The sequence below is a fragment of the Amblyomma mixtum genome, chromosome 7 (assembly GCF_055824585.1).
Source record: "Amblyomma mixtum isolate Tamu chromosome 7, ASM5582458v1, whole genome shotgun sequence".
Taxonomy (NCBI): Eukaryota; Metazoa; Arthropoda; class Arachnida; order Ixodida; family Ixodidae; genus Amblyomma; species Amblyomma mixtum.
The window spans coordinates 9,732,268-9,756,561 of record NC_143018.1 but is presented as its reverse complement, the minus strand read 5'-3'; the positions used below and the strand labels follow the sequence as shown (position 1 = coordinate 9,756,561).

The 24,294-nt window shown below is 47.7% G+C and overlaps 2 protein-coding genes and 1 pseudogene across 3 annotated transcripts; 2 read left to right on the top strand and 1 right to left on the bottom strand.

The window, feature by feature from the left end:
• Window positions 1-443: 443 nt before the first annotated feature.
• Window positions 444-4,460, bottom strand: LOC149334959 (uncharacterized; annotated as a pseudogene). Its single transcript, XR_016284464.1, has 3 exons — window positions 3,190-4,460; window positions 2,881-3,124; window positions 444-1,386 (listed from the first exon to the last, which is right to left on the bottom strand). The product of XR_016284464.1 is annotated as an uncharacterized LOC149334959 (transcript).
• A 368-nt stretch (window positions 4,461-4,828) lies between these two features.
• Window positions 4,829-9,757, top strand: LOC149334958 (adenosine 5'-monophosphoramidase HINT3-like). The gene is made up of 7 exons (XM_089553707.1): window positions 4,829-5,056; window positions 5,091-5,169; window positions 5,445-5,557; window positions 5,675-5,792; window positions 7,295-7,361; window positions 7,811-7,937; window positions 9,649-9,757. The coding sequence occupies exons 2-7, from the start codon at window positions 5,166-5,168 to the stop codon at window positions 9,703-9,705; spliced, it is 486 nt and encodes a 161-aa protein (XP_089409833.1). The 5' UTR covers window positions 4,829-5,056; window positions 5,091-5,165; the 3' UTR covers window positions 9,706-9,757.
• A 6,709-nt stretch (window positions 9,758-16,466) lies between these two features.
• On the top strand, window positions 16,467-21,908 carry LOC149334957 (heparan sulfate glucosamine 3-O-sulfotransferase 5-like). Its single transcript, XM_089551638.1, has one exon. It carries the CDS (start codon window positions 16,813-16,815, stop codon window positions 17,434-17,436), a length of 624 nt encoding a protein of 207 aa, XP_089407764.1. The 5' UTR covers window positions 16,467-16,812; the 3' UTR covers window positions 17,437-21,908.
• The last annotated feature ends 2,386 nt before the right edge of the window (window positions 21,909-24,294 follow it).

The window sequence follows — 24,294 nt, the reverse complement described above, 5'->3', positions numbered from 1 at the left end:
GTTTTTGCATTACGCATATAAGGTGTGTTTTAAGAAACTGCAAGAAAAATACGCATTTCCTCTACTACAATAAACAGACATATTTGCCTTGCATTTTGCGCATCATTGCCTTTTATCTGACATAAGAGACAAGACGAGATATTTGCAATGTAAAGGAACACAGGCCTGAATTTGACACTGGGATAATACTTTATAAACACGCACATTGGCCAGGTTCATTCCTACAATGCACTGGTGAAGCTAACGCACTACTACCACTGTATCAACAGTTGTTGATTGCCAACTTTTGATGGTGTAATACAGGAGTATTTGAGAGAATATACAGTACGGTTAGTTGGAACAGCTGGTGCTGTGTATTTTGTAATAAATTTGTGGCATGTATTAGAACCCCGGGATCAAAATTAATAAAAATTCTCTTCTGCAACATGATTCATCACTCAAGTGCGACTTTGGCTTGTAAAAAATTATTATTAGAAGTTTATTCTTTGTTTCTTGCACTAAATAATTTATAAATTGCCAAGCAGACAAAGCGAGATAATCGAGGGGCTCGTTATGACCTATACACTGAGTGTTCACTGAATGTTTGGGTTCCTTCTTGCACATGTCGTTAAGTTGATTAGTGCAATTGAAAATGGCTGTTATTGGTGCTGAAACAAGATTTGCTTTGTAAGCAATGCTCTAACATGAGCCCCTCTTGCCTTCTCTGTTATCCTTCTAGCCTCCTCTCTCAGTCTGAGTGTCACATATTTCTTTAAAACAAATTTGATCACTCCAATTACATATGCTGGGTTCTCTTTGTAATGTTCTACTTCCTGCAAGCTTTGCTCATGTCATCGGCAGAACTGCTGGAAGGACTGTATGACCAATTGGTCAACATTTTTGCACCCTTGCTCGTTAGTGCAGCAGAAAATGTGCTCCGCAGTGTACATGGTGTGAATTACGAGCGCTGAAGGCATTATTAGACCTCCTTTATTTCTAGTGAAAACGAGGACAACACTTGCGATGTCCTCCTGTACAAGCATAGCACGAACTGCAGTTTATGCTTTTTGACACAACCCTACCTCAGTGCTAAAAGTAGTGAGTCCGTAGCCAAGACTGCTGTAGTCATGGGCAGTTGCGGCAGTAGCAATTTACATATCTGGCGACTCATCAGCTTCATGATCGTTGCTTCTGTGCGCACGTTCATGGGCCACTGTTGCAATTCCCTCAAAATCTGGGGCCACATTGCTGGTTGTCACAGGCCGCACGTCTGCATGCACCAGTAGGCTTCTGTACGTGTACCGGAACTGCAGAGTCGAGGGGTTATTGTTCCATTCACCTCTCCAGCGTTTGCAACTAAAGAACATTTCAAGGTGGTCTTGGCTAAGCCTGTATGTACAACTGTAGCTGTAATGAAAATGAAAACGCCATGATATTTTTCAAATGTTTTCCTGCCTTGGCAAACATAATGGAGAAAATATGCCTCCATTCCTAGTTGCTTGTTAATGCAACGAATTGAAATAACAATGAAAGCTTATCCAGTGAGTGCAGTTTCTAGTAGTGCTCACAGCGGCATAGTTATTGCTTAACTTGTTAGTTTTATAGTCAATAAGATTCTACTTTTGGTCAGCCATGCTTATTTGCATCATGTGTGTTGTGTTGTGTTGGGTTTAGTGGCGCATAAGCATCCAAGGCTATCTGCACCAAGCTCAAGGTGTAAGAAAATTATTTCGTGCAGAATTTCACCAGAAAGTGAAAAAGATCGGTGATGTAACGGGCCTAAAAAGTTATTTGTTACTACACTCTAATGCTGGGAAAGAAATTTCAGAAATGGCTAGTATTAAAACCATTAGGGAAGGTCAAGTAACCTCAGTGGCCATCCTTGGCTAGGCAAGGTTCCCGAGGCTCCCAACCAATCAAGTAAAGACCTCGGCATTCTTCTCAGGCATGACAAGACTGCTGAGGTGTATAAAAAAGTGAAGTAAGTAGTGAATCTGAATTTATAGTCTCTCGAGAAAACTTATTTTGCATCATGTCTGTTGCAGCCATGGTAATATGGTGAGCCTTCTACTTTCATCTATATAATTACTGAGCTTGGTAACAATATTTCCAGCAATTTTTTGCTGTCCTCTTTATGTAGCTTCAATTTGAATTCTATTTTCATGGAACGCTAAAATAACTTGAGACAGCGGTAGTTATTACTTATGCCTCCACCAGAGTGGTAAAATGATTGTATTGCTTTTCATTTTTATTGCTTTTGGCTAACATTCGCAACTCTCCACTGACCTCATTTGTAAATGCAATAACATGAAAAATAGATTTCTTCATTTCCTTTCAAGAATTGAAGTGTGTTTATTCTGTATCTAACTCCTCATGTTGTTGTTGTTGTCATTTTATAGCAAGATGCCTTGCAAGTAGGTAGAAATGCATGGTGTGCTGTCCTATTCTGGCTCTGCACTTTTGACTACATTTGTTATGAGCAACACTACACTGGGAAGTCACTGGGCTAGAGTTTGGACCGGCAGGTATGTTCTAGCTGTTATTGCCTTAATTATTCAGCAATAGACTGAACCTGCATGCTGTAAGCATGTCAAATGGGATAGCATTATTTCTATTGGTTTTGTACATGTTTTAGAGATACTTTCCCGTCACTGTCACCTTGTCATGCTTTTACTGTTTGTGCTTTGGCTTTGGATGTGCTATACAGTTAGGACAAAATGCATTGCCTTGAAACTGAATTAAGATGCCATCATCTGCATGGTTCAGCACTATGCAAAACGCCCTATAGTCTTGCACCCTTTTTATTAACTTTTCAGCCATGAAAGTTTTTTGTTCATTTCGATTGTGCACTTGTGTACTGACATGCATTAATAGTATATGAATCACAATATGCAGTCCTACCTGCAAACAGTGGAATCGAAGAGCTTCTGGGCAAGTTCTGCAACTCTTCAGCGAAAATGCCAAACCTATGGCAGATATTCTCCTTCCCGATGTGCATACGAGCTCACGAGATGGAAGACGCAGAGACATGAGCTTTGTAGATAGTTGGAGCATCGTCTGGTTTTGAAAATTGAATGTTGCTGCTCGCAGCGGTGCTTGGAAGTCCATTGCAGTTGGACTGTGCAAATTTAATATATCAAAGGTCCTGAAAGAAACATTGAAGGAAAATTGCATTATTTATGCAAACAAGAACTTTACTTGGTAACTCACCGATCAACGTCAGCAATAAATTCTGTGGTTCCACCGGACCCATTGAGGTTCTGAATTCCCAGCTCCTGGGCAAACTTTAGGCTTCTGCTCACTGATGCACTGAATGTTTGCGCAGCCAGTTGCACTTTCATAATTTGCCTGTCTCAATATGGGCTCTCTGGAGCTTATTTGCTGCTCGAAGACCTAGCTTCTTGCATGTCTTGAAGCTTTTCGATGAAGCACCCCATTCAATTGGCTGCAAAAGATAGTAAATATATTAGAGGCAAATTACACTTCATCAAACTTGAATACCTTGCACCATATTCATTGCTGTGCAGTGTTTTCTTATCGCCCAGGAGGCTTCTGAGTAATTTCAATCCGTGGGCAGCATCAAATGCCAGGGACACGTTCCTTAATTGGTTGCAGGGATGTGGAAAAGCAGTCACAAACTGCTCACTTGTAGCTTCATGGATCCGACAGCCAAGCAGCTTGCCCAAGGATACATAAGCAGCTAGAGCATCGCACACAAAAGCAACAGCTTTCAGTGAACATTGTGTCAGCTGCTCGATGGCCTCATTTACTATATTTCTCAGTTGCTCCCCACTGAGTCCATTATTGAGGAAATATCCGAAGGGAATTTTCCATAGGGCTGCCATACCAACTGCCTTGAGCACGAGTGCATCTCCAGCTAATGATGAATCATCTGTGTCCAGTGGACTCTGAACTCTTCCCCAAGTCAACGTAGCCAGTTAGTTTCCCTGTCTTAGTGCCCATCTTGCATCTTTTCCTAATGCCCATTCCGTCTAGCATCAGGCAACAAAGCAAAGCAGCTCTCGGTCATTTTTAGTTTCAAGTGATGTTTTGAGATGATTGAGAGCTTCACTTGTAAACCCTGGCCATGCATCAACCACTTTGAGCCAGGTGCGAATTGTCTGCCTGCTGGGCATTGGGAAAATGCTGGCCACATAGTGATATGCCCTTGGAGACTGATAATACAGTGTAGTGGCGAACTTCCTTATCTTCCATTCACTTCCTCCATGTTATCTTCTCACTGTACCGTCTTTGTGATGGTGCTTTGGGCTTGTTAGAGCGCCAGCTTTTTACAAGCTCTTATGGCATTAACTGCCACAAATAATAGTAGAGTAATAGTAAGAAACTCTCTGAAACGGCAGCACGTATGCCCGCATACACACGGAGAACAGCATTTTTTTGGAATAAAACAACTTCAGCAGTGCCACTCTATGTTCCAGAAAAATCTATCTCGCACCAAGTCGCTCACCGGCCTACAGTGGCTAAAGTCACTGGTAACAGTGGCTGAAGTGCAGCGCCGCCAGCTTTCCCTCTAGGTAATAGCCATGGAGGAAGAAAAACTTAGCAGCATTGAAGGGCTATTATGGATAAGTGATCTTTTGCTTTGTAGCGGGACTGTGGCAAGCGTTATCTTGGACAAGATTGTTTTTATTGTTTTTCAGGTTACAAATTTTTCTTTAATTTGGTTTTAATTTAATTTTTTGTAGTGCCATTTTTTATCATGAAGCTAGCTGTTTCGTTTCATTGAATTCACGAATACAGACAATCTACATGAAAAAAAAAACTGTTTTTTTTTTTGAAAGTGTTGCAATCGTCTCCTGTGTTTGACCAAGTCGCACAAAGTAAAAGGCAACGCTGAAAAGAGTAATGGCGGCGCGCAGAGTTGTTTGCGAAACCGTAACTCATTTAACTGTTCGGCCCGGCGAGCCCGGCTCCAGGAAGTAGTTTTTTTGTTTTCCTCGTTTCGCTGTACGTAGCGTCGCCTTTGATATCGCGCTGCAATCGAACTGTGACCACCTGTGCGTGTCGAGTTTCCAACTGGGCACTTGCATTCCGAACAGCGTTGAACAACATGAGCTGAGCTCAGCAGCTAGCCGTATAGAATCCCGGTTACATCGCTACAAAGTTCAGCACCTTTTATGCTGTAACTTCGGTGCGAGTTGTCGAGCTTGCGGCAGCATCAAAATATGGGTAAGATGGCGCAAATTTTGCCTCTCACTCAGTTAGTTCATGCATTATCCTCTTGAAACCACTCTGTGAGTTCCAAGTTCCCGTTGTCGAAAAAAAAAAAAAGAAAGAAAGCGTGCGTAAGAGAACTTGACCTGGTCATTCGTTACGAACAGAGTTGCGAGCTTTGCTTGCAAGAATCAGGCCGCGTGCACATGCATCTGGCTCAAAGTTTATTAGACCCACGGGCGTGCAAAAATATTACAACTGGCGCGTATGGATGGACGCTTACTGCGCAGGTGCTGTTCTGGGGAAAACATCTGAAGGTGCATCCACAGAAGCACAGATCGAATCTTGCATATTCTGTAAAATCGTAGCAGGCAAAGACCCGAAGACGACCCTGCTGTACCAGGTGCGCGGACTGCTTTGAATTATACTTTCTCAGATACGTTGCTTGCTGAAAATGTCGTACGTTTTTGTTTCATGATGGAGTGGAATTAGAAGCGAAACTTTTCCATTTCGGTTCCAGGACGAAGACTATGTTGTCTTCCAAGACATTCACCCAGCTTCAACGCACCACTACTTAATTGTTCCAAAGAAGCATCTTAAGGATGTCAAATCGCTAACTTACAACGACATACCTATTGGTGAGTACCACATGAACATATTGAGATAAAATGACGCGCATCTGTGCTCAGATGCTCATTCTGGCAAACTGAAAACTTGAGCGCAAATCAATGAATTAATTAATTATCTTTAGTAAGAAGGCCCTGATATTAAAACCCATTCAAGGGAATTCGTGTGCAGTTAAGTACTATATCTTGTCGACTGGTACTCATTAGGGCAAAAACTTCGAGGCCAATGAAAAGCCTTGAAATTAAACTAAGGACATCGCAGCAAGCAATGGAAAAGAAAATTGTATGTGTAATGTTAAGAGACGGGAAGAGATCAGAGTAGGTCAGGGAAAAAACTTGCGTAAATATAGTACACCATTCAAAATCGAGAACAAGAATGGGCTTTGGCAAGGCATCTAATGCAAGAGTGTATTCCGAAAGAAGGCAAGCATAGCAGGGGCGGCAGAAAGTTAGGTAGTTGGATGCTAATAGGAACTTTGAGAGGATAAGGTGGCCGCAGCTGGCACAGGATTGGGTTAATTGGAGGCATATTGGAGTGGCCATTGTCCTGCAGTGGACGTTGTTAGGCTGATGATGATATACAGGGAAAGGGAGCCACCATGTGATTTTTGATGCCTGTGCAAGTTTCCAGAAAAGTGGCAGTGTTGATCAGGTCCGACATATAAGATATAAACAGATTTTGACATCATGGCATATCACAAATGGTTTGAAGGTCAGACAAAACTCTAGTCATATCATACATTGCTGTTCGCAGGAACAACATCGTTAACTGCTGTTGTCGAACATATGATGTTGAGAAATGCTTCAGCCCGGTAGGATTGAAATGCGGTGATATAACTAGTGGGCTGAGATGAGTATCATTTGGATGTCTGTGCCCAAAGTTAGGTGGAAATGAAATGACAGGTATATGGCTAATCTGTATTGTTTTAAACTATTATCAGTTATGGCAGTAGGGTGCACCAAAACAAGCAACTTTGTATATGAAAACATTGCAGTGAGGATTCCAGCTGTAAATCCAGGTAAAGTTAGTTGTCCCACTTTACAGTTCTTTTTTCTGTCTGCCTCAGCAGAGTGGGATGGTACAAAGCTGTCCACCCTGTTGTCTGACAACTGCACAATTAGCAGTATACCACGGCATTGAGTTTGTTACCCTCGTCTGATCTTTGCTTTTCGACTGCTGGCCATATGAATGATGGTGAAGTTCGACAGTGTCCATGGATTGCAATTTTCATTGGTGCAAACCAGGCCATCTTCGGTATATGCTACGCACTAGAGTTTAGTGCAGTTTTGTGTACAGCTTTGTTTGTTAATCAGGCCATTGAACACGTTGTAGTCCTTACTCACATCGACAAAAATCACAAAAAACTTTGTGGGGAGCAGCTCCTATTTTCAGCTAGGAAGAAAACAGTGTTGCGGTGATTCCCACTGCTGCCACTGTTTGTCAACAAATGCACAGTCCTTGCCCACAGGAGCTTCTTTCATCCTTCAGTTAAGCAGTGCTGTCTTTTTTTCAGTAAATCGTCTGGTTGAGATTGGGAAGCAAGTGCTGGAACAGCGTGGTGGGAGCCTGGATGCCTCAAGGTGTGTTCATGTAGCGCACATGTGGCGTCGGGGCAATGAAGCTCTTGGGGTATATGCAGCATGTGCGTGGTGTGAACTTAATTTCATCTCAAAAACTGGGGACCGTAGTTATGCTGCCTTCTGGATGGAGCGAAATTAATCAGGGAAGTGTATTCATGACTTAATCAGGGAATTAATCAGATATATGTGTTGTGATGGTGGTGAAACGGGGAAGACTACAGGTACTGCACTAAAACTGGTAGCTTTCTCCCTGGAGATGAAAATGCATTGGTGAAATGAAGGACAACGGCACACTGTATCTGCAGTGGTATGGATTCTCTTTTGTCTTTTTACGTGTGACTCACATTTCACTGATTTCTTTTCTATTCCGACAATTAGGCTACGTTGCAACACTTTGCCACCTAATCAGGAATGGCACCAGGATAGTAATTGTTTCTTATTTTTTGCAGGTTCGGCTTCCACTGGCCCCCATTCACGAGCATCTCACACTTGCATCTACACGTGATTGCACCCGCCGGGGACATGTCCACACTGGGCCGCTTCATATTCATGCCTGGATCACCCTGGTTCTCTCTGGTACACCTCCACTGCGTGCATGATTTCGCATGATGGACAGCTTATTTGCCTGCAGTGCGTCGACTTATGCAGACAGCTAGGTTTCACGTTTTTGTTTACTCGAATGACACAGTTGGCCAATTATTCAAGTGAAATAACGATGATCAATGGTACCATTGACCACATCAAGTGAAGTAACGACGAATTTTGTAGTTTTGCTTGATTTGGCCAACTTTATAAGGCTTTTAATTGTTTTGCCAACTGGCCTCAGTTACAGCAATTATTGGCGTTCATGCGTCTACCTGGCTCGCGACGTGGATACAGTCCTAGAAGGTTGTGCGAAGACGGCATTCTCGTTTAAAAATCTCTGGGGGGTGGAAGTCAGTCCGGAACCCTCTAACTGATGCAGCGGGGTTCTGTACACTCGCTCTGTCACGAAAACTCGCATTCAAATCAAATGCACCTTCAAGAGGGAACCTTTGTAATAAGGGAGTAATTACTCATTGACATCCACCCAAGCGCTGCCATATGGCTACAAAGGAAAGCTATACAGCTTTCTCAGAAACTTCGCAGTTAAAGAAAAATTTATCCTGGTTCGGGGTTCGAATCCGGGACCACCGCTTCACCGGAGCAGTCACTCTACCAATTGAGCTAACCGGGACGGCAAGCTTATGGTAGGGCAAGAGCGAATTGATCAATAATTTGAAGTGGGAACAGTGTTTGTCAGATGTTTAGGGGAAACCCCCAAGGTGGAGTATGGCTGCGCTCGGGTGGATGTCAATGAATAATTACTCCCTTATTACAAATCTACTCCAAATTGTTGGAAAATTAATAGAAAAGTAGAGTATCCAGATGAAGAGAGTGCACTGGAATATGCTACGCGCGTTGTAAGAATGCTATTGTGAAGGAACACGATGCAAAAGAAGCGGGATAGATGAGAACCAACACTCATGAGCGCGCGTCTCTTCACAAGGCACCGACTTTCTCTGCAGATTAGCTGCGAAATATGGTATACTTTAGGGTAACTAACTCCGATTCACTTTTTAAACAACCTCTGGTACCACCTTGTCTTGGCAGAATACCAAATTTCCTGAATTGCACTCAGCAGCTGCAGTTTTCTCTTCGAAAGGGCCCGCCGCCTCATTGTGTTCAGTGCAGCCGAACGGGAGAGTTGGTCCGAACATGCCCCTACCGAGAGCGGTGTCCTCACCCTGAAAGCGGTGCTGGCCATCAAGGCACCCTATTGCCTGTTGTTTGGGCGTTAAAAAAATTGGCAATGGCTTAGCTCGGCTATGCCAGGATATACGTAGCGAAAGCGAGCTCAACGACGAGGCAAGCGGTGTGACGTCATACCAAACGGCGGCGGCGGCTCCGCGGCGATGCGCGCGGTGTGACATCATGCCAGATGGCGCGGCGAGCGCGCGGCGTCCGCCAGCTGCGGCGGTTGCTAGGCAACGGCTCAAGGTCGGTCTCTGTGCCTCCTCGGAGCACCGCCACAGCGAAATCGCAAGTCCGCGGCCAATGTGTATTTCGCTACAAAACAGCGCCTGCTATCGTTCACAACCACAGGAGCACACTGCGCACCGAAAGAAAAGGGCGCGTTTATTACACGAGGGCAAAAAAGCAGGGGTGCGTTAATTATGCGAGTAAATGCGGTATCTAGGGCATTTAGGCCGGCCGAAAGACAAGCATCGCGCGGTGATCAGTGGCTGCTTTTTTCCCTTTGCTGCAGGTCGAGGACGCCGTAGCCTACCTGGAGCGCTCGCGACCCGCAGCGCCTGCGTCCTGACGGCTGCTCCCCACTTCGTCCGTCCGCCGTAATAAATGAGCTGCATCTCAAATCTGCCCAGTGTGTGCTTCGTGTGGTAGCCGAGGAATCGGCTGCCATTCAGACTGCAAATCGTAATTAACCTAGGACCGCGGTCAATGTGAGCTGCAACTCACCTGCGCTGCGACGGTCGCTGCAATCAGGAACGGATTTTAGAGCTGCAGGAAGATATATGCGACCACACTTTCCCTCAAAGTCAGATGTTTTGTGCGCAAAAATCGTACTGGCCCTCAATTTTTCTTCGAGCCGCCGCGGTGGCTCAATGGTGCTCTACTGCTGACCCGAAAGACGCGGGTTCGATCCCGGCTGCGGCGGTCTCATTTCGGTACAGGCGAAATTCTAGAGGCGCCACTGTGCCGTGCGAAAGTGCATTTTAAAGAACCCCAGGTGGTCGAAATTTTCCGGAGCCCGGGCTTCCACTACAGCGTCCCTCATAGCCTGAGTCGGTTTGGGACGTTAATCTCTACTGTGGGGTTTTAAATGAGGAGATAAATAAGTTTTTCCCTTTTAACCGCGGCTGACACAGTTCAAAACCGCCGGACCCCACCCCGTGGTCGCGTATGCTACCGAGCGCACGCAGACCACGGCGGACCTTGCTCTGAGAGAACAAAGGAACGACACTCCGGCTGACACAAACAAGGCATTTATTGCTACAACAACAACAACGCCAGCCAGCAACAAAATACACTAAGGAATCGAGGACGTCGACTCATCAGCACGGTTACGAGCGAACGTTCGCCCACGCCAGTGTAAGAGAGGAAACTCCGAGGCCCGACGGGACGAGCTGGCGGGAGCATGTTCCCGCCCCGAGGCGCTCGCCGGCGAAGAGCGGAGCGCAGCGCCGAAACATCCGGACGCGACGAGTTCCCGAGCCGAAGAGAGCTGTTGCCCGGGGACGCGCGCAGCAATCACGCCATCCGTGGCGCTCGTGCCGCTTAGGCAACCTCCCTTATTAGTTAACACGACTAAGGAGGGTGCAATGCGGGGAAGAGAACCACAGGGGACAAGTTGAGGGTGCATTGCGGGGAAGCGAACAACAGGGGGACGAAGCACGTCCCCACAAAACCAAACCAATTTTTCATCGAAGAACAATAACAATTCTAGAGGCACCCGAGTGTTGTGCGATATGTAGGTGCATTTCAAAGAACCCCAGGTTTTTGAAATTTTCCGGAGCCCGGGCCTCCACTACGGCGTCCCTCATAGCCTGAGTCGCTTTGGGACGTTAATCTCTACTGTATAAACCAAACCAGTTTTTTTTTTCGAAGAAAGTACAAGAAATGCGTTGTGTAAGATTGTACCGACCCTCCTCTCCCTCGAAGGGTTGGCCCTACATTAGCTAACCCCTGTCTGCAACGCATATTACCCTGTAACTGATCTTTCGGTGCGCATTAACACTGTAGCTGTGAAACTTCTGACTGCTTCTGCTTTGTGGCGGCAGCGCTGAACAGCGTCGCTCACTAGGCAAATGGATGACGAGAGTGGCTTCCGAAACCCTGCTGCACGACACGGGCACGTCGAGGTGTTGACGAGAGTCCTCGTCAGCGTGTCTTACTGCGCGGCGGCACCTTGTCCGTCACGGACGGCACGAGGAACGCCATTGTCATGTCATGCCCGGAGGCTGTCTGGAACGGGGTGGCGTCGCAGCAGCCGGTTGTGTGAATACGTCTTCCTTCCGCGAACCTCGCCACGTATACAGGCGGCTGCAATATCAAAGGGAACACGCTACATCCGCATTCAACCAACGATTATGTAGTTCTCAAATACGAGAGAGTTTTTCTCTGGACGCGGATAATTACTATGAGACTTTTGAACTTCAGTTTAGCATTAAGTGTATAATTTGTCCTTGTGTGCAAGTTGCACTGCTCCCTTTCATATGGAGGCACCCCAGAGCCAGTGGCACTTCGCTGTCGTTTCCTGTATTTTCAATCAAGTTGGAACTATTAAGGCACCCATCGGTAATCGGCCGTCACAGTGTCTAGCGAACTGCTCTTTCTTGAGTTCCCGCTGCTGAGTGCTGGTACGCTGTCTGATCGGCCCGCGATTCTGCCCTCGGGCAACAGCTAGCTCTCCCGTCTGAGCCACGTATGGGCTCCCACAGTAGGGTGTGCTGGAACGTCGTTGCGTGTCGGCGTCCGCCATTTCTTGCGGATACGTGCAGGACCACAGTGGAAGAAGCATTCTGCGTGCCCGTCATCTGTAAGTGTGTTTCTTCAAATGTGCTACATACTTTCGCGCAGGGACTTTGAAACTTTTTTATTACTGTGTGTGTGAAAAGGGAGGTCTGGATTTCAAGTTTGTTCAGTTACTTGTTCATTTGTTTCGTGTTTAATTTAAATGCCTATTAATTTTTATTTTGTTTATTTGTTTCATATTTCACTGTTCAAAAGTGTGCTTGTTAATGCATATAAAACTTACTTTGAAATGGGCAGCTTTATAAAGGTGCGCACACAAAAGTGATTGACTACATTAAAAATTTTGCGCATAGTCTGTTTCAATTCTACCAGTTATGCGCGCATGAGCAGGGGTCAAACAATAAACGACTTCTGTTGTGGCATGCTTAGGTTATTTTACTCAGATTAAATGCTTTACGACTGGATATGAAGCCAACTAGTTCAGCCCCACTGAGCTCAATAGCGTCCTAAAATTTGATCTCAGTGCAAGCAGGTGGAGACTGGAAGGGCGGTTCCCCCTCTTAACAAATGTTGAGGGGGGGGGGTGTTGACCCCCTTACCCCCCTCTGTTTCGGAGTCGCTGCTTTCGCAGTCTTTATATCACAGGTGCGCGTTATTGCCTATATTTTGGCATTAAAGCTTCTTACACCGATATCGAGTTGAAGCGTTTTTTTTTTACTCCCGCGTGGCTTCTTTCCTTCTTGTTCCTCTCGATTTATTTCCGCATGTAAATGTCGACAGGTGGTAGCAAGTTGTCTCCGTCCTCCGCTGATGCGATGTTCCAAAAGGCAAGCAGGCAACGAACTTCGAGGCGAACTATTTGTAGGACGCATCTCGGCTAGGGTTATCCGAATATTTTAAATTTCGAATACGAATGGAACATGTTTTATGCTCGGTTCATAATAATAGGGGCAACCGATATGTGCGTTCCTACTGAGGGGTACTGGCAAGCTGCCATTCATGACCTGATTGAGAATACCTGCCAGGTGCACTCCACCCGATTCTTATTCTAAACCCGCTGGCGTCGATGCAAACTAAGTACAAAGTTCAAAATATGAAGCACCAACTATCCCCCACTATTGACTTCTGCAGCTGCTCTTGATAAGCGGTCCATCACTCAACGCGATGGCAACGAGTGAAGAGCCAGAATGAGGCTGGAGGGCACGAAGCTTATAAACTTTTGTTCTCACGCGAATAAGCCATCGATTCCCCCCGCTCGCATTTTGATTGCGCGGCTCCATGTCGAGCCATGCATGAGTGCCACACGTGCTTGCAAAGTGTACACAGCCAGCCTTCGAGCCGATCCCCGAGGCTGTTTGTGTCTGGCGTCGAGTGCCGCGGCTGCTTCTGAGCGGTCGAAGTGAGGAGCGGTTTCCCCACCTGCGCAGGAAAGAAATGGAGGGAAAACGGGAAAGAGTTTCCTCCCGAAAAGGGAAAAGGTCACGTGACTGGAAAGTGCAACCAATAGGAGAAGTCTGTGTGGGCTGCCGACGTACGCAGTCGATAACTGCTGCCGCTGGCGCTTCGATCTAGTTGGAGAGCTCCTCGTCAACCCCACGTTTCCAAGACCGCGTTAATCGGCTCTAAGTTTGCAACTTGCAAATGCTAGCGTCACCTACGGAGAAGGTTACAAACTACAAACTGCAAACCGAGTTGTTAATTGTGTAGGAAGTGTAATTTATAACAACAAATAGAGGGCGCACATATCTATTAGTTTCTAAAACGTTGTTCTTGGAGACTGCAGAATTTTGGCGCGGGGTTTTGTGACTATCGTGGTCGAGGACATCCCTGGCCGCCGTGCAGGGCGCGCTGCTCCAAAATGGCGTCTGCCCCGACCGCCGCTGCAATGGCGTGAGACGAACGAGCGCGGCCGCGCATGGACCTGGGCCGCGGCCTGGCGATGAGCTAGGGCCGCCACCCCGTCGCCGCCGAGGCGGGGAGCCGCACTCCGAAGCACGGCGCCCACTCCGGTAGGTGCGCGAGCCCGACGTAGGCTTTTCTGCGACCGAGCACGAGCGGAGTTGCTCCTGGGTGCTCCCGTTCAGATCTCCTCTCATCCGGAGCAGATTTTATGAGAGACGTACCTCTAAATAACGGCAGTTGGGCGCTATTTTTTCAGTGACCGTTCGATGAAGAATTGGGCAGCTCACTGGCATAGTCGAAGCCCCGGCCGTTAGGCCGCAGGGTCTCGACGGGCCGTAGCCGAGCACTCATGGCCAGGACGTTTAGCGCCTCGCACTAATGACCGACTGCTGGCCGTCCTGCCATGTTTCGTTTGGCAAGGACTCTAATATGAGTATACAAAAATCGCTTTGACGCCAAACTGGTACAGAGTGACGTAATGGTATGCACCCAATTAGAGCTTCGCGCCCAGGAAACGCAGACACAGATTGTGCCCAGACACCTCAGTTGTTTGACCTTTCGCATGCCGTTCTAGCTTACGCCATGCACTGCTGATATCGTAACGTATTTTTAGACAGGCGTGACTTTTGAGCACAATCTGCTGTTCCTTAGGGCGCGGGACTGACATTTGCGCGAGGTGTGGCGCGCTCGGTCCGTGGTGCTCTGAACACGTGATTTCAGCTTCTTGAGCCTTTGGTGAAGTCGATTTCGTTTCACTGCACACGCCTGCGCTGTATTTAACTGAATCATTCGGTGGGAATGCAGCCACATGCGGAATTCTTACGACCTTTTCATAGATGAACTACGCTTACTGTGCGAAGGGAACATTGCTTCTGTGTTTGGGACATCGAACGCCACTTCTGTGGCACATTACTGCTTTTTGTTCCTAAACATGAAAATTTAAAAAGAATCGTCTGGACATTTACCCCTGCGGTAATGCAAATTTCAGTGACAACTAGGGTGATGCAAAATGCCAGCGCCAGTCGGTCGTGTTTAGTAACTCTGGGTACGGGTGTAGGATGACGTGCGCTTATGCCGCTACACTCCCATTACGCACCACAGGTAAAGCACTAGTGAACACCTCGTGACGTCACTGCGTCAGCATGGCGCGTTGAAGTGACGTCATGTGTGACGTCGCTCGATCCGCTGTGGTCAGTCAACGGGACGCGTAGCACCTGGTGCGTTACGACACCGACGCCGCATAAACAGGAAACGTGGTTAAACAGCTACTGCTGTAAAACAAACGAAGAGGCGTAGGGGGCGATGTTTAATGTCGGCTTTGGACGCATTCGGCAGGCTACTTCAGATGAGAATGATAACATATGAAATCATGGACACTCGTATAATGCCTGCCACGCATACATCCTCACAGGGAGCAGGGCACTCCTGCGTCTCTGATAAATGAACAAAAAAAATTACCGAAAGTGTAGCCTTGTGGTAAAGCGAATTTCAACGGCAGTTTAATTGGTGCGGAATGCATATGTCAGTGGGAGTGTTTAGTAACCCTGGGCAGGTGTGTGGGGTGGGCGTGCGCCACGCTTGCGACGTATGTACAGTCTTTGTCAAAAGTTTAGAGCCCAGGGGGTTAGCTCCTAAGCCTCGTAGTGGGACTCCTGTAGCATTTGTGGCAGCCCTACCCATTGGAGGAGGCAGGACCAGAAATCTTCTTACCTTCAGGAAATTTGGAGCGCTGGAGGTGCATTACTAACCACACATTGTGGCTCAGAAGCAAACCCCCTGGGCTCCAAACTTTTGACAAAGGCTGTACATCACGCACGGTTCCTCATTTATCCATAATCCACAGCTAGACGATATAAAGAGACCAGGCCGCTGTAGGAATGTTGCTTTTAGGGTTTTAATAGCCGAGTGCAGTAAGTAGGTGTGGAACCGGGTGTTGGGGTTTATGGCGCATACATGGGTGTTGAGACCCTGGTTGATCTTGCGGCTGCTGCATGCGCGGACGGCGACAACAACGACGATGACATGATCTGTTGGAAAGCCGCACAACAGATGTCGGTGTAACAATGCTCACTGCATGTTACGAGCGTTCGAGCAAATTGGCTAAATCCCATAAGAGGCGTGCATATATGACATCCAGAAAGGCCACAGCAGTACACGGTATAAAGGGTCATGAAAGTTGGTTTATTTACTCATTCACCCTCAAAGAACATGATGACCAGGGTGTGCGTCTATTTGTGTGTGCAGAAATTGCGCCTAAACTGCGGACAAATTGATGTTGGCCTATATTTATTACCGCTTTGTAATGACAAAGAGATTAGTGTTGCTATAGTAAAGGTAACAAAAATAAAATGCAGGTACGGCCACCAGCGGCCGTTTTCGCAGTCTATTGAAATGACGCCAAGACAGTTTTTGGCGCAGATCCCTGAGGCTAGGCTACATCGCCATTCACTTGCAAGTGGTGATCACGGGGTCCTCTCTCGGTCTGTAGACGTCAGGAACTTGAATATAGTAGCGGGAAAAGGAATGTTCCTTAAAAGAAATCTTTCTCAGCAATAAATGTGTATTTTGCTTCCTGGCAAAAGTCTACATATTCAGAAATAGCCACAGGGTACTTGGAACAAAAAAAAATGGATGGAGTCGTTAAAAATCACTCTTGGCGTCGGGACAACATTCCCTCCCGCAGGCCGAGTCGTCGAACCGGTCGCGGCTGCTGGCGCTGTGCCTGGCCGTCGCCTGCGGCACCTGCTTCCTGGCGGCGCAGCTGCTCGTGCCCCCGCCACCGCCGCCGCCGACGGCCGAGCGGCAAAAGCCCTCCACCGTGCCGCAGGCCGCGCCGGCGCCGGCGGCGGCCGCCGATCCAGACCTGCGGCGGCGGCTGCCGCAGTGCGTCATCATCGGCGCCCGCAAGTGCGGCACGCGGGCGCTGCTCGAGTTCCTGGCCCTGCACCCCTCCGTGCAGAAGGCGCCCGATGAGGTGCACTTCTTCGACGACGACGAGCGCTACGCGCTGGGCCTCGACTGGTACCGGCGACGCATGCCGGCGTCGCGCGCCGGACAGCTCACGGTGGAGAAGTCGCCCGCCTACTTCGTGACCGAGGCGGCTCCGGGCCGCGTGTGGGCCATGAACGCCTCGCTGCTGCTGCTGCTGATCGTGCGAGACCCCGTCGTGCGACTCGTGTCCGACTACGCGCAGCTGGCCGCCAACCGGCGCCAGCTGCAGCGCGAGGAGGCTCCGCCCTTCGAGCGGCTCATCCTGCTCCCGGACGGCGCCGTGAACGCCGAGTACCGGCCCGTCCGCACCAGCATGTACGCGGTGCACGTCCGCCGCTGGCTGTCGCATTTCCCGAGGCGGCAGCTGCACGTGGTGGACGGGGACCGGCTGGTGCGCGAGCCGCTGAGAGAACTGCGTCGCGTCGAGGCCTTCCTCCGGCTGCCGGCGCGCATCCCCAGTGGCGCCCTCTACTTCAACCGCACCAAGGGCTTCTTCTGCCTGCGGCCCAACGACACGGCGGCCGGCCGATGCCTCAATGACAGCAAGGGCCGCCGGCACCCGCACGTGCCGGGACCCGTGGTCAGCCGGCTAAGGCAGTTCTTCGCGCCCTTCAACAGGGAGTTCTACCACCTCATGGGCAGGGACTTCGGGTGGCCCGAGCAGTAGTAGTGTAGTTGGCGCTGCTCTTATCCCTCACGATCTCTTTTTCCTCTCTTCCCGGTCAGGGCTCTCAACAACAGGCATATCATATTGGAGGTGTACAAAAAGATGCGCATTTAGCGGCTGCGTCCCCGTCTCACTAAAACTCTGCAGTGCTGTTGGAGCTAGAGCTTACTCGAGCAGCAGCACCACCACCTGGTCCTCGCAGTTTACGCTGCTCTTATCGCTCACGATCACTACCTCGTGGTTGCCTGGCGTTCTCTCCCTCCGGCTGGGTCTCTCAGCAACAGGTGTATCATTTTGAAGGTGTACAGCCGGTGCTAAAAGTTTACGGGGCATGCGGGTCCCTGAGAAAATCTATTCTAGCGTCGCCTAGGCTCAAATTCTGGAAATGTAAATCCCTCAGGGAACGGACTTCAGCTGGAACGTTGCGGTTGCCTAACGTTCTCTAACCGGTCAGGGCTCTCATCTATCGGCATATATTTCTGGAGGTGTACACTTGGCGGCTACACACACTTGTCTCACTAAAAAATGTGCAGTTTTATCGGAGCTACAGATCTGGCATCAGCCTTTCAGGTGGGCTAGAGGGTGTCGATGTAAACTTCGTTGACTCGTAGCGACGAACCTAAGTCGTCTTGTCTCCGGAATGTAAGCTTCGAGGGCACGCTACCTAGACAGACATGTGCGAGACCAACGTGTTTCGTTAGGCACGTTAGTTAAGCAGCACACGCACATTTTTTGTCCATTTGTCGACACTTTCTTATGTACCGTCTTTGCAAAAAGTGACCAGGTTCATGGTTCGCTTCTCAGTCGTACAGTGAAGCACCGTTCCCCTCCAATCTTCATACCTCTGTAACGTGAGCAGCCTCACCTTTCAGGACCTTTTGGTCTTTAGGGAAGCCGAAAGATATCCGTTATAATACGAGCGAGTCATGCTGTGTGGTCACCTTTGTCAAAGACCGGTGCGCCAGAGTAACTGCCACAGCGCACGTCACAGCTTCCAGAGCACTGCATACTTTTATTGAGACAAGACTCTTGCGCGAAGTTGGCTTTTGTTAGCCTTGAATATGTGGGGATACTTCAGGTTTTCAGGGCAAAAAGAACGTTTAGTGCCTCCTGCACTGGTGCGGTGATGAATCGATGGCGCTGCCTGGTTCGGGATTCGAGTTCGATCTTTGTACATGGTACCCTGTGAGTCAGGGGTACAGGTGCTCGTCTGAAGAGAAGAGCCACGCGTGATAACTGAAGGGCCTCCGATTCTTGCGTTGCTGCGAAAAGCCCTTTGTTTATTTTTGCCCCGAATCATTCACTGTGGGTCTGTGTATGGAAACCTATCAGTAGAGAGCTTTGTGTTGTCTTTAATACGCTCGCTAAAGTGCCGAGAAAGTGGCTGGCAATGTACACGTTCCAACACTTAACTTAGAAAGGGCAATCGACTGATATGGGAAGGTCGCACCGAATGTTCTATCGTTGCCGAATGGAATGCGAATGGTACTTCTGAAACGCGGACGAAAAGAAAACACGAATAATAACTGAGGGAGTGCCGGTAAACTCGAAGCACCTTTCCATGTGTTTCGCGGCCAGAAGACCCCTGCATAACTCCCCCTTTTTCGCGTGTTCGAGCGACAGTCGCTCACGAAAGTAGCCGGGCCAGTTAGCTCATGAGCTGAAACAGCGCGCATCTGTCGTTCTCTTGTCCGTGTCCAGTTTTTCACGCGCTGTTTTCGCTAGAAATCTCTCCGGGAGCATGGCGCACATCGACTCCACACCCTGCCTCGAAAGCAGGAAAGCATGAGCGGATTCTAAACTAAGCCGGCTCGAAAACAAAAAGAAAGAAAAAGAAATGTGATAGACGCTGATTATGACGAGCACTGTGTGAGAAATTTCGGTGTAACCAGGACTGGTTTTAAGGCGATGGCCCCGATCTAACGTCGACCGTCGTACGATGCAAAGAACTTCAATCAAAACGGTATTTTGACCGAAGAAAGTTTTCATTGTAGTCGAGTCTTAACGCATCGGCGAGAGACTGTCGACATCTTGAATCAACTTGCGATGCTCGCACTGCCACGCGTACCGTCTGGTTCAGTATGAAAGGGAACGCACTATAGCCGACTCAATCATCAGTTATTTCCACTCTTGTCGGACTCAAGAAAACTAATAGTAGGCCCGCTAGTCCGTGGGAAAAACATTTGGAAAATAGGAAAAACTCATAGCACGGTTAACCACTCAGTAACAAGAGATTCATCGACACCTGTTTGCGATGGTGAATATGCCTGGTATGTATGGTGTCTCTATGTACAGTCACTCGTGACGTCAGTATGCTCGAACCACACAGTGTGGCGCTCTGCATTGACGTCATGCGTGACGTCACTGTACGCTGACCACTCAGCGTGGTGTAGTGGCCCACGCCGCAGGACCACGGGAAACGCGCCGTTAACAGCTTTCGCTGTAAAATAATGTGTGGTTTGCTCTCATGCTTGGACAGAACTAATTTGTTACGTCCGAACAGGGTGTTCCTTCTCCTATTGGAGGCGGCTATGTGCGTTCGTTTTGTTTCTGTCGAAGCGGTTCTCCCAGACGACTCCTCCAGTCCGGCTCTGTACCAATCCGTTCCAATTCTGGCAGATGGGGAATCGATGTGCGCACAGCTTCCCGTCGTGACCGCTGTGCAATGTTCCGGGACAATCATGTTGCATTTTTCTTACTGCAGACGACAATCATTGACGACTGTTATAGCACCCCCCCCCCCCCCCCCCGTCTTTTTTTTTGCGGACAGGTATTCGCCGAACTTGTGGCCACTTTTCAGAGGTCGATAATGCATTTCCTGGCGTCGTGACAATCACTCTTACGGGCCTCTTCAAGGAAGGCTCTTGCAAGTTTTTGTGCAGTCTCTACCGTACAGGTGTTGTATAGCCCTTCAACACCTCCAATCGCGAAGCTATAGCCAGCTAAATTCGCTCGTGGATACGATTGATCGCTGCTACGAACTGGTGGGATACTTGGCGACATGGGGAACGTGAAAAATTCGTTGTGATCTCAACTACGCCTGAGCCTTTCAACCCGTTTCCAATTAGCACGCAACTGATTGCACAATTTTCTGCAATTTGCCTTAAAGTGCTGTATGCATGCATGCCGTAGCCAAACTGAAGCGAAAATTCCGTCATAAGCACTGCTAGTGAGCAGCCGGAGAGATAAGAGAGACACAGGATGACACCCTCTATGGTTTGTGGAGAGAACTGCGCAAGCAATCGGGGTGGCAGCGATAAATTTCGAGGGCTTTGTTTCGCAAAGGGGTTCATCGCGACTGAAGCGGCTTGAAGAGTCGCAAACGGGTGGGCCCTTTTCGCTGTTTTGCCGAGACAATCACTCAAGCGGTACTGCTTTCCTGCGGGGCGACAATCAATGTTTGCCTTATCTTGGCATTTTCCGAAACACTTGACTCACGTATGTTTCTATATATGTATACACGTATACATAGGTCATTTTGCAGACTTTACTGAGACAATCAAGGACTGTCGCAGACGAGGATGTCAGTGTTGTTGCTATACATGTGTATGCCCGTAGCATTTTTTCGAGAGCTTTGTGACGAGAACCGCGCACACATCTCTTGCGGTGGCATTTTCCGAGACAATCAAGCGTGCAACGTACATCTTATGCGGGACGACAATCTGTGTTTACAGCCCGTATACAGCATTTCTCGAAGAGCCTTAACATACATAGTGCTACCTTCTTTACACTTTCCTCCATAGCGCCCAAAGCGGTGCAACGGAGCTCCGCGGCAGACGATGTTCATACGGGCGGCAGACGACGCGGCGGTTACTGCCGTTTGTGCTCCAGTTTCATTCAAGCCAGAACAGACTAATGTGACTAACTGAACTGGGCTCGGTAGACCTTTTTGCCAAAGAACAGTGATTTGTGATCATGAGCATGTAGGCATACGGCTTGCGCTGTCCTCATTGCAGGCGCCATTTGTTAGGGTATCTCCTCTGAGCACGCCTACACGGATGACTTGAAGTTATGGATGATACATCATCCGCAAGTTCAAGTGCAAGACGAATAGTTTTGGAAGCTTGAACCTGAGATTTCTTTTGCCGACACGAAAATCTCTTCTCGCATGTACGTGGTGTCATTTATGCGATATCTACAGGGAAGCGGCTGCAATGACGTCAGTGCAGGTCAGTGACGTCAGTTGGCATTTGAACCAGGGCTATGTGGCTTCAAAGAAAGAAGACCCGCCTTTATTTTTTTTTTCGTTTTTGCCGTGTGATGTCCTTGCATCGCTTTGGAGCGTCGACGTATTCTCCATACATACATGACATATAATATATATATATATAGATTCGTTTTGTGTGCGCGACGACAATCATTGTTTGGCCGCGGGAGTGCTATACATACGCAGCTTGGTTTTGTGTGTATGTGTGTACGCTACGAGGCGCAATAAATAATGGCCTGCCTCCTCTCCGCGGGCCGAAACGTCGCTCGGGTTGTTTGTCTCTCCTTTCCGTGTCATGAACATGATTCCTGCCTTTCACGCGTACGCATGGGTCGGTCGCACAGAAGTTTACCGCCATATTTACTGAAAAGTGCTCTATTCCATTCTCTTTACCTAGTTAAATAATTAGTAGATATTTGCGTGTCAGAAAATGCGTAGCTTTCATTACATCGTTCTTTAAAAAGCTCTTCATTTCTGCGACCTATAATGGAAATTGAGATCACCCGTTAAGTCGCCGCATGGGTCGGTCGCACAGAAGTTTGCCGCCATATTTACTGAAATGTGCTCTATTCCATTCTCTTTACCTATTTAAATAATTAGTTGATATTTGTGTGTCAGAAAAGGCGTAACTTTCTTTTCATCGTTCTTTAAAAAGCTCTTCATTTCAGCGACCTATAATGGAAATTGAGATCACACGGAGTATACCCGTTAAGTCGCCTTTTCAAGAACTGTGGACCAGAGTAAGGATTAGGCTTCCGTGTCGATCGCTTTATCTAAATCAGCTTTCTGCTCCATATGGCCGACATATATAGCGACCAAGCTTGTTACGCCTCACTGTGAAATTGTCTGCATTTACGACGGTAGCACTCATTCTACCGCGCGTTTGTTTAAATAAATATATCTGTCCTGAGGCGTCGTCAGTCACTTCACATCGCTCTGATCAGGCCACTAAAGGAGTCATATAACACCATTTGGACATTAGAGTCACTTGGTAGAAGGGCGCGTTAGTTCGAGCCGTATGGGGGCGATCTCAGTATACGCCCGGTGGCGAAGCCAGGGCAGTCCCACAGGAGGTGGGTTATGCCGCCGCGTGTTTGCGTCGTGCAGGGAAGGCACGTATTCATTTGCTCTGTGTATACGGACGCCAGAGAGGCAGAATACGAAGGCGGGACCTTGATGCCCCTCTACCCTGATATTCAAGTTCACCTGGCTTCTGGTTTGCAAGTAAGACACGGTGGGCAACCAGACGGCGCCAGACCGCAAATATAGTACGAATAGTCATATTACGCAACATGCAAATATAATGTGATACATGTAATGTGATACATGATGCAATAGATGTTTTTCGATTATGGATCGTCATATAATGTGCAATATCTCAGAAGTGCAAGATGCCGGGCTAGTTCTGTGTCTTCTTCCTTCGTGTTTTCGTCCCGTTCCTTGCGCTGTTTTTTCATCGTGCAATATCTGTTCCGAATACCAAAAATATCAAAAATATTTATTTTTTAATGAATCGCCATCCAAAGTTTTAATGGTTTCTTGAAGTCTGCACAATAATACCTCTTTAGCCCTAAAAGATATGCCGGTGGACTTTGCATTAATTTGTAAACAAGAGAATGCAGCGTTAAACTATAGTGGATAGTTAAACGTTTGCGGATACAGCTTATTTCTTCTTTTAGATAAAAAACTTTTAATGTAAAAAAAAAATTACGTGCGCCAAGTTTTCAGTTTTTTTTTCAAGAAAAAGAACATAGTAAAAAATTGTCAAAAATAACTTCGCGCACTGCACAGCAGCCATATATTTCGTGTATAAATTTTCAAGCATCTCCTCGTGTTATATTTATTCGCCACCAAAGGCACGTGGCTAACTTCACCGCGGGAGTCGTGCTTCGAAATATTTCTTCTAGAGAAAAATAACTGCAGATCCCTTAACATTTTTTTCCAGTCATCGGACAATGACCGATGAAAATATCAGATAAATCCAACGACTAGGCCAGACATCCTTTGCATGATGTTGTCTGAAATCGCCCAGTAACGTCTGTGTCTTTAGAATGCGCTTCTATAAAGGACAGCACCACTTTTTCCTCATTGTCCCTTCAATGCAAACATGTATTTGGTTCGTATACTTCTGACTCCGCACGGCAATAACGCTGAGCTTTGTTATAAAAGTCGTGTTGTAAAATACAGATAGCAACCGTGGGTGACGCTTCATTGAGAAACGCTTGGCAGATGCTCGAACGCAGTGGCTTCAAGAGACGAGAAGAGAAATGTACCGCCTCTGGATTGGCGGATGTTTTACTATAGCATAACTACAGCGTCATAAATTCACCAATTCAAGGTTGGCGAGGCCTTTTTTCTGCAGTGGGCATAGTCAGGCTGCTGCTGCTGCAGGTGATGATGATGATACTGAAAACAAAACATTATCAACCTGTGTTTTAAGAATGCATTGAAGAAAACTGATGGTCTGATTCGCTTCCGCCGAATGTGACGCGTACAGTTCGTTCAGGCGAAGTAATAGACAAATTCACAGACGATACGCCTACCGCACGGTTCATGCTCCGCCAACGAATTTTGCTTGAGAAATACGTGGCAACTGTCTCAATGCACACCTGAACCGCGCCGTGAGAGAAGAGATGAATAAAGGAAAGAAG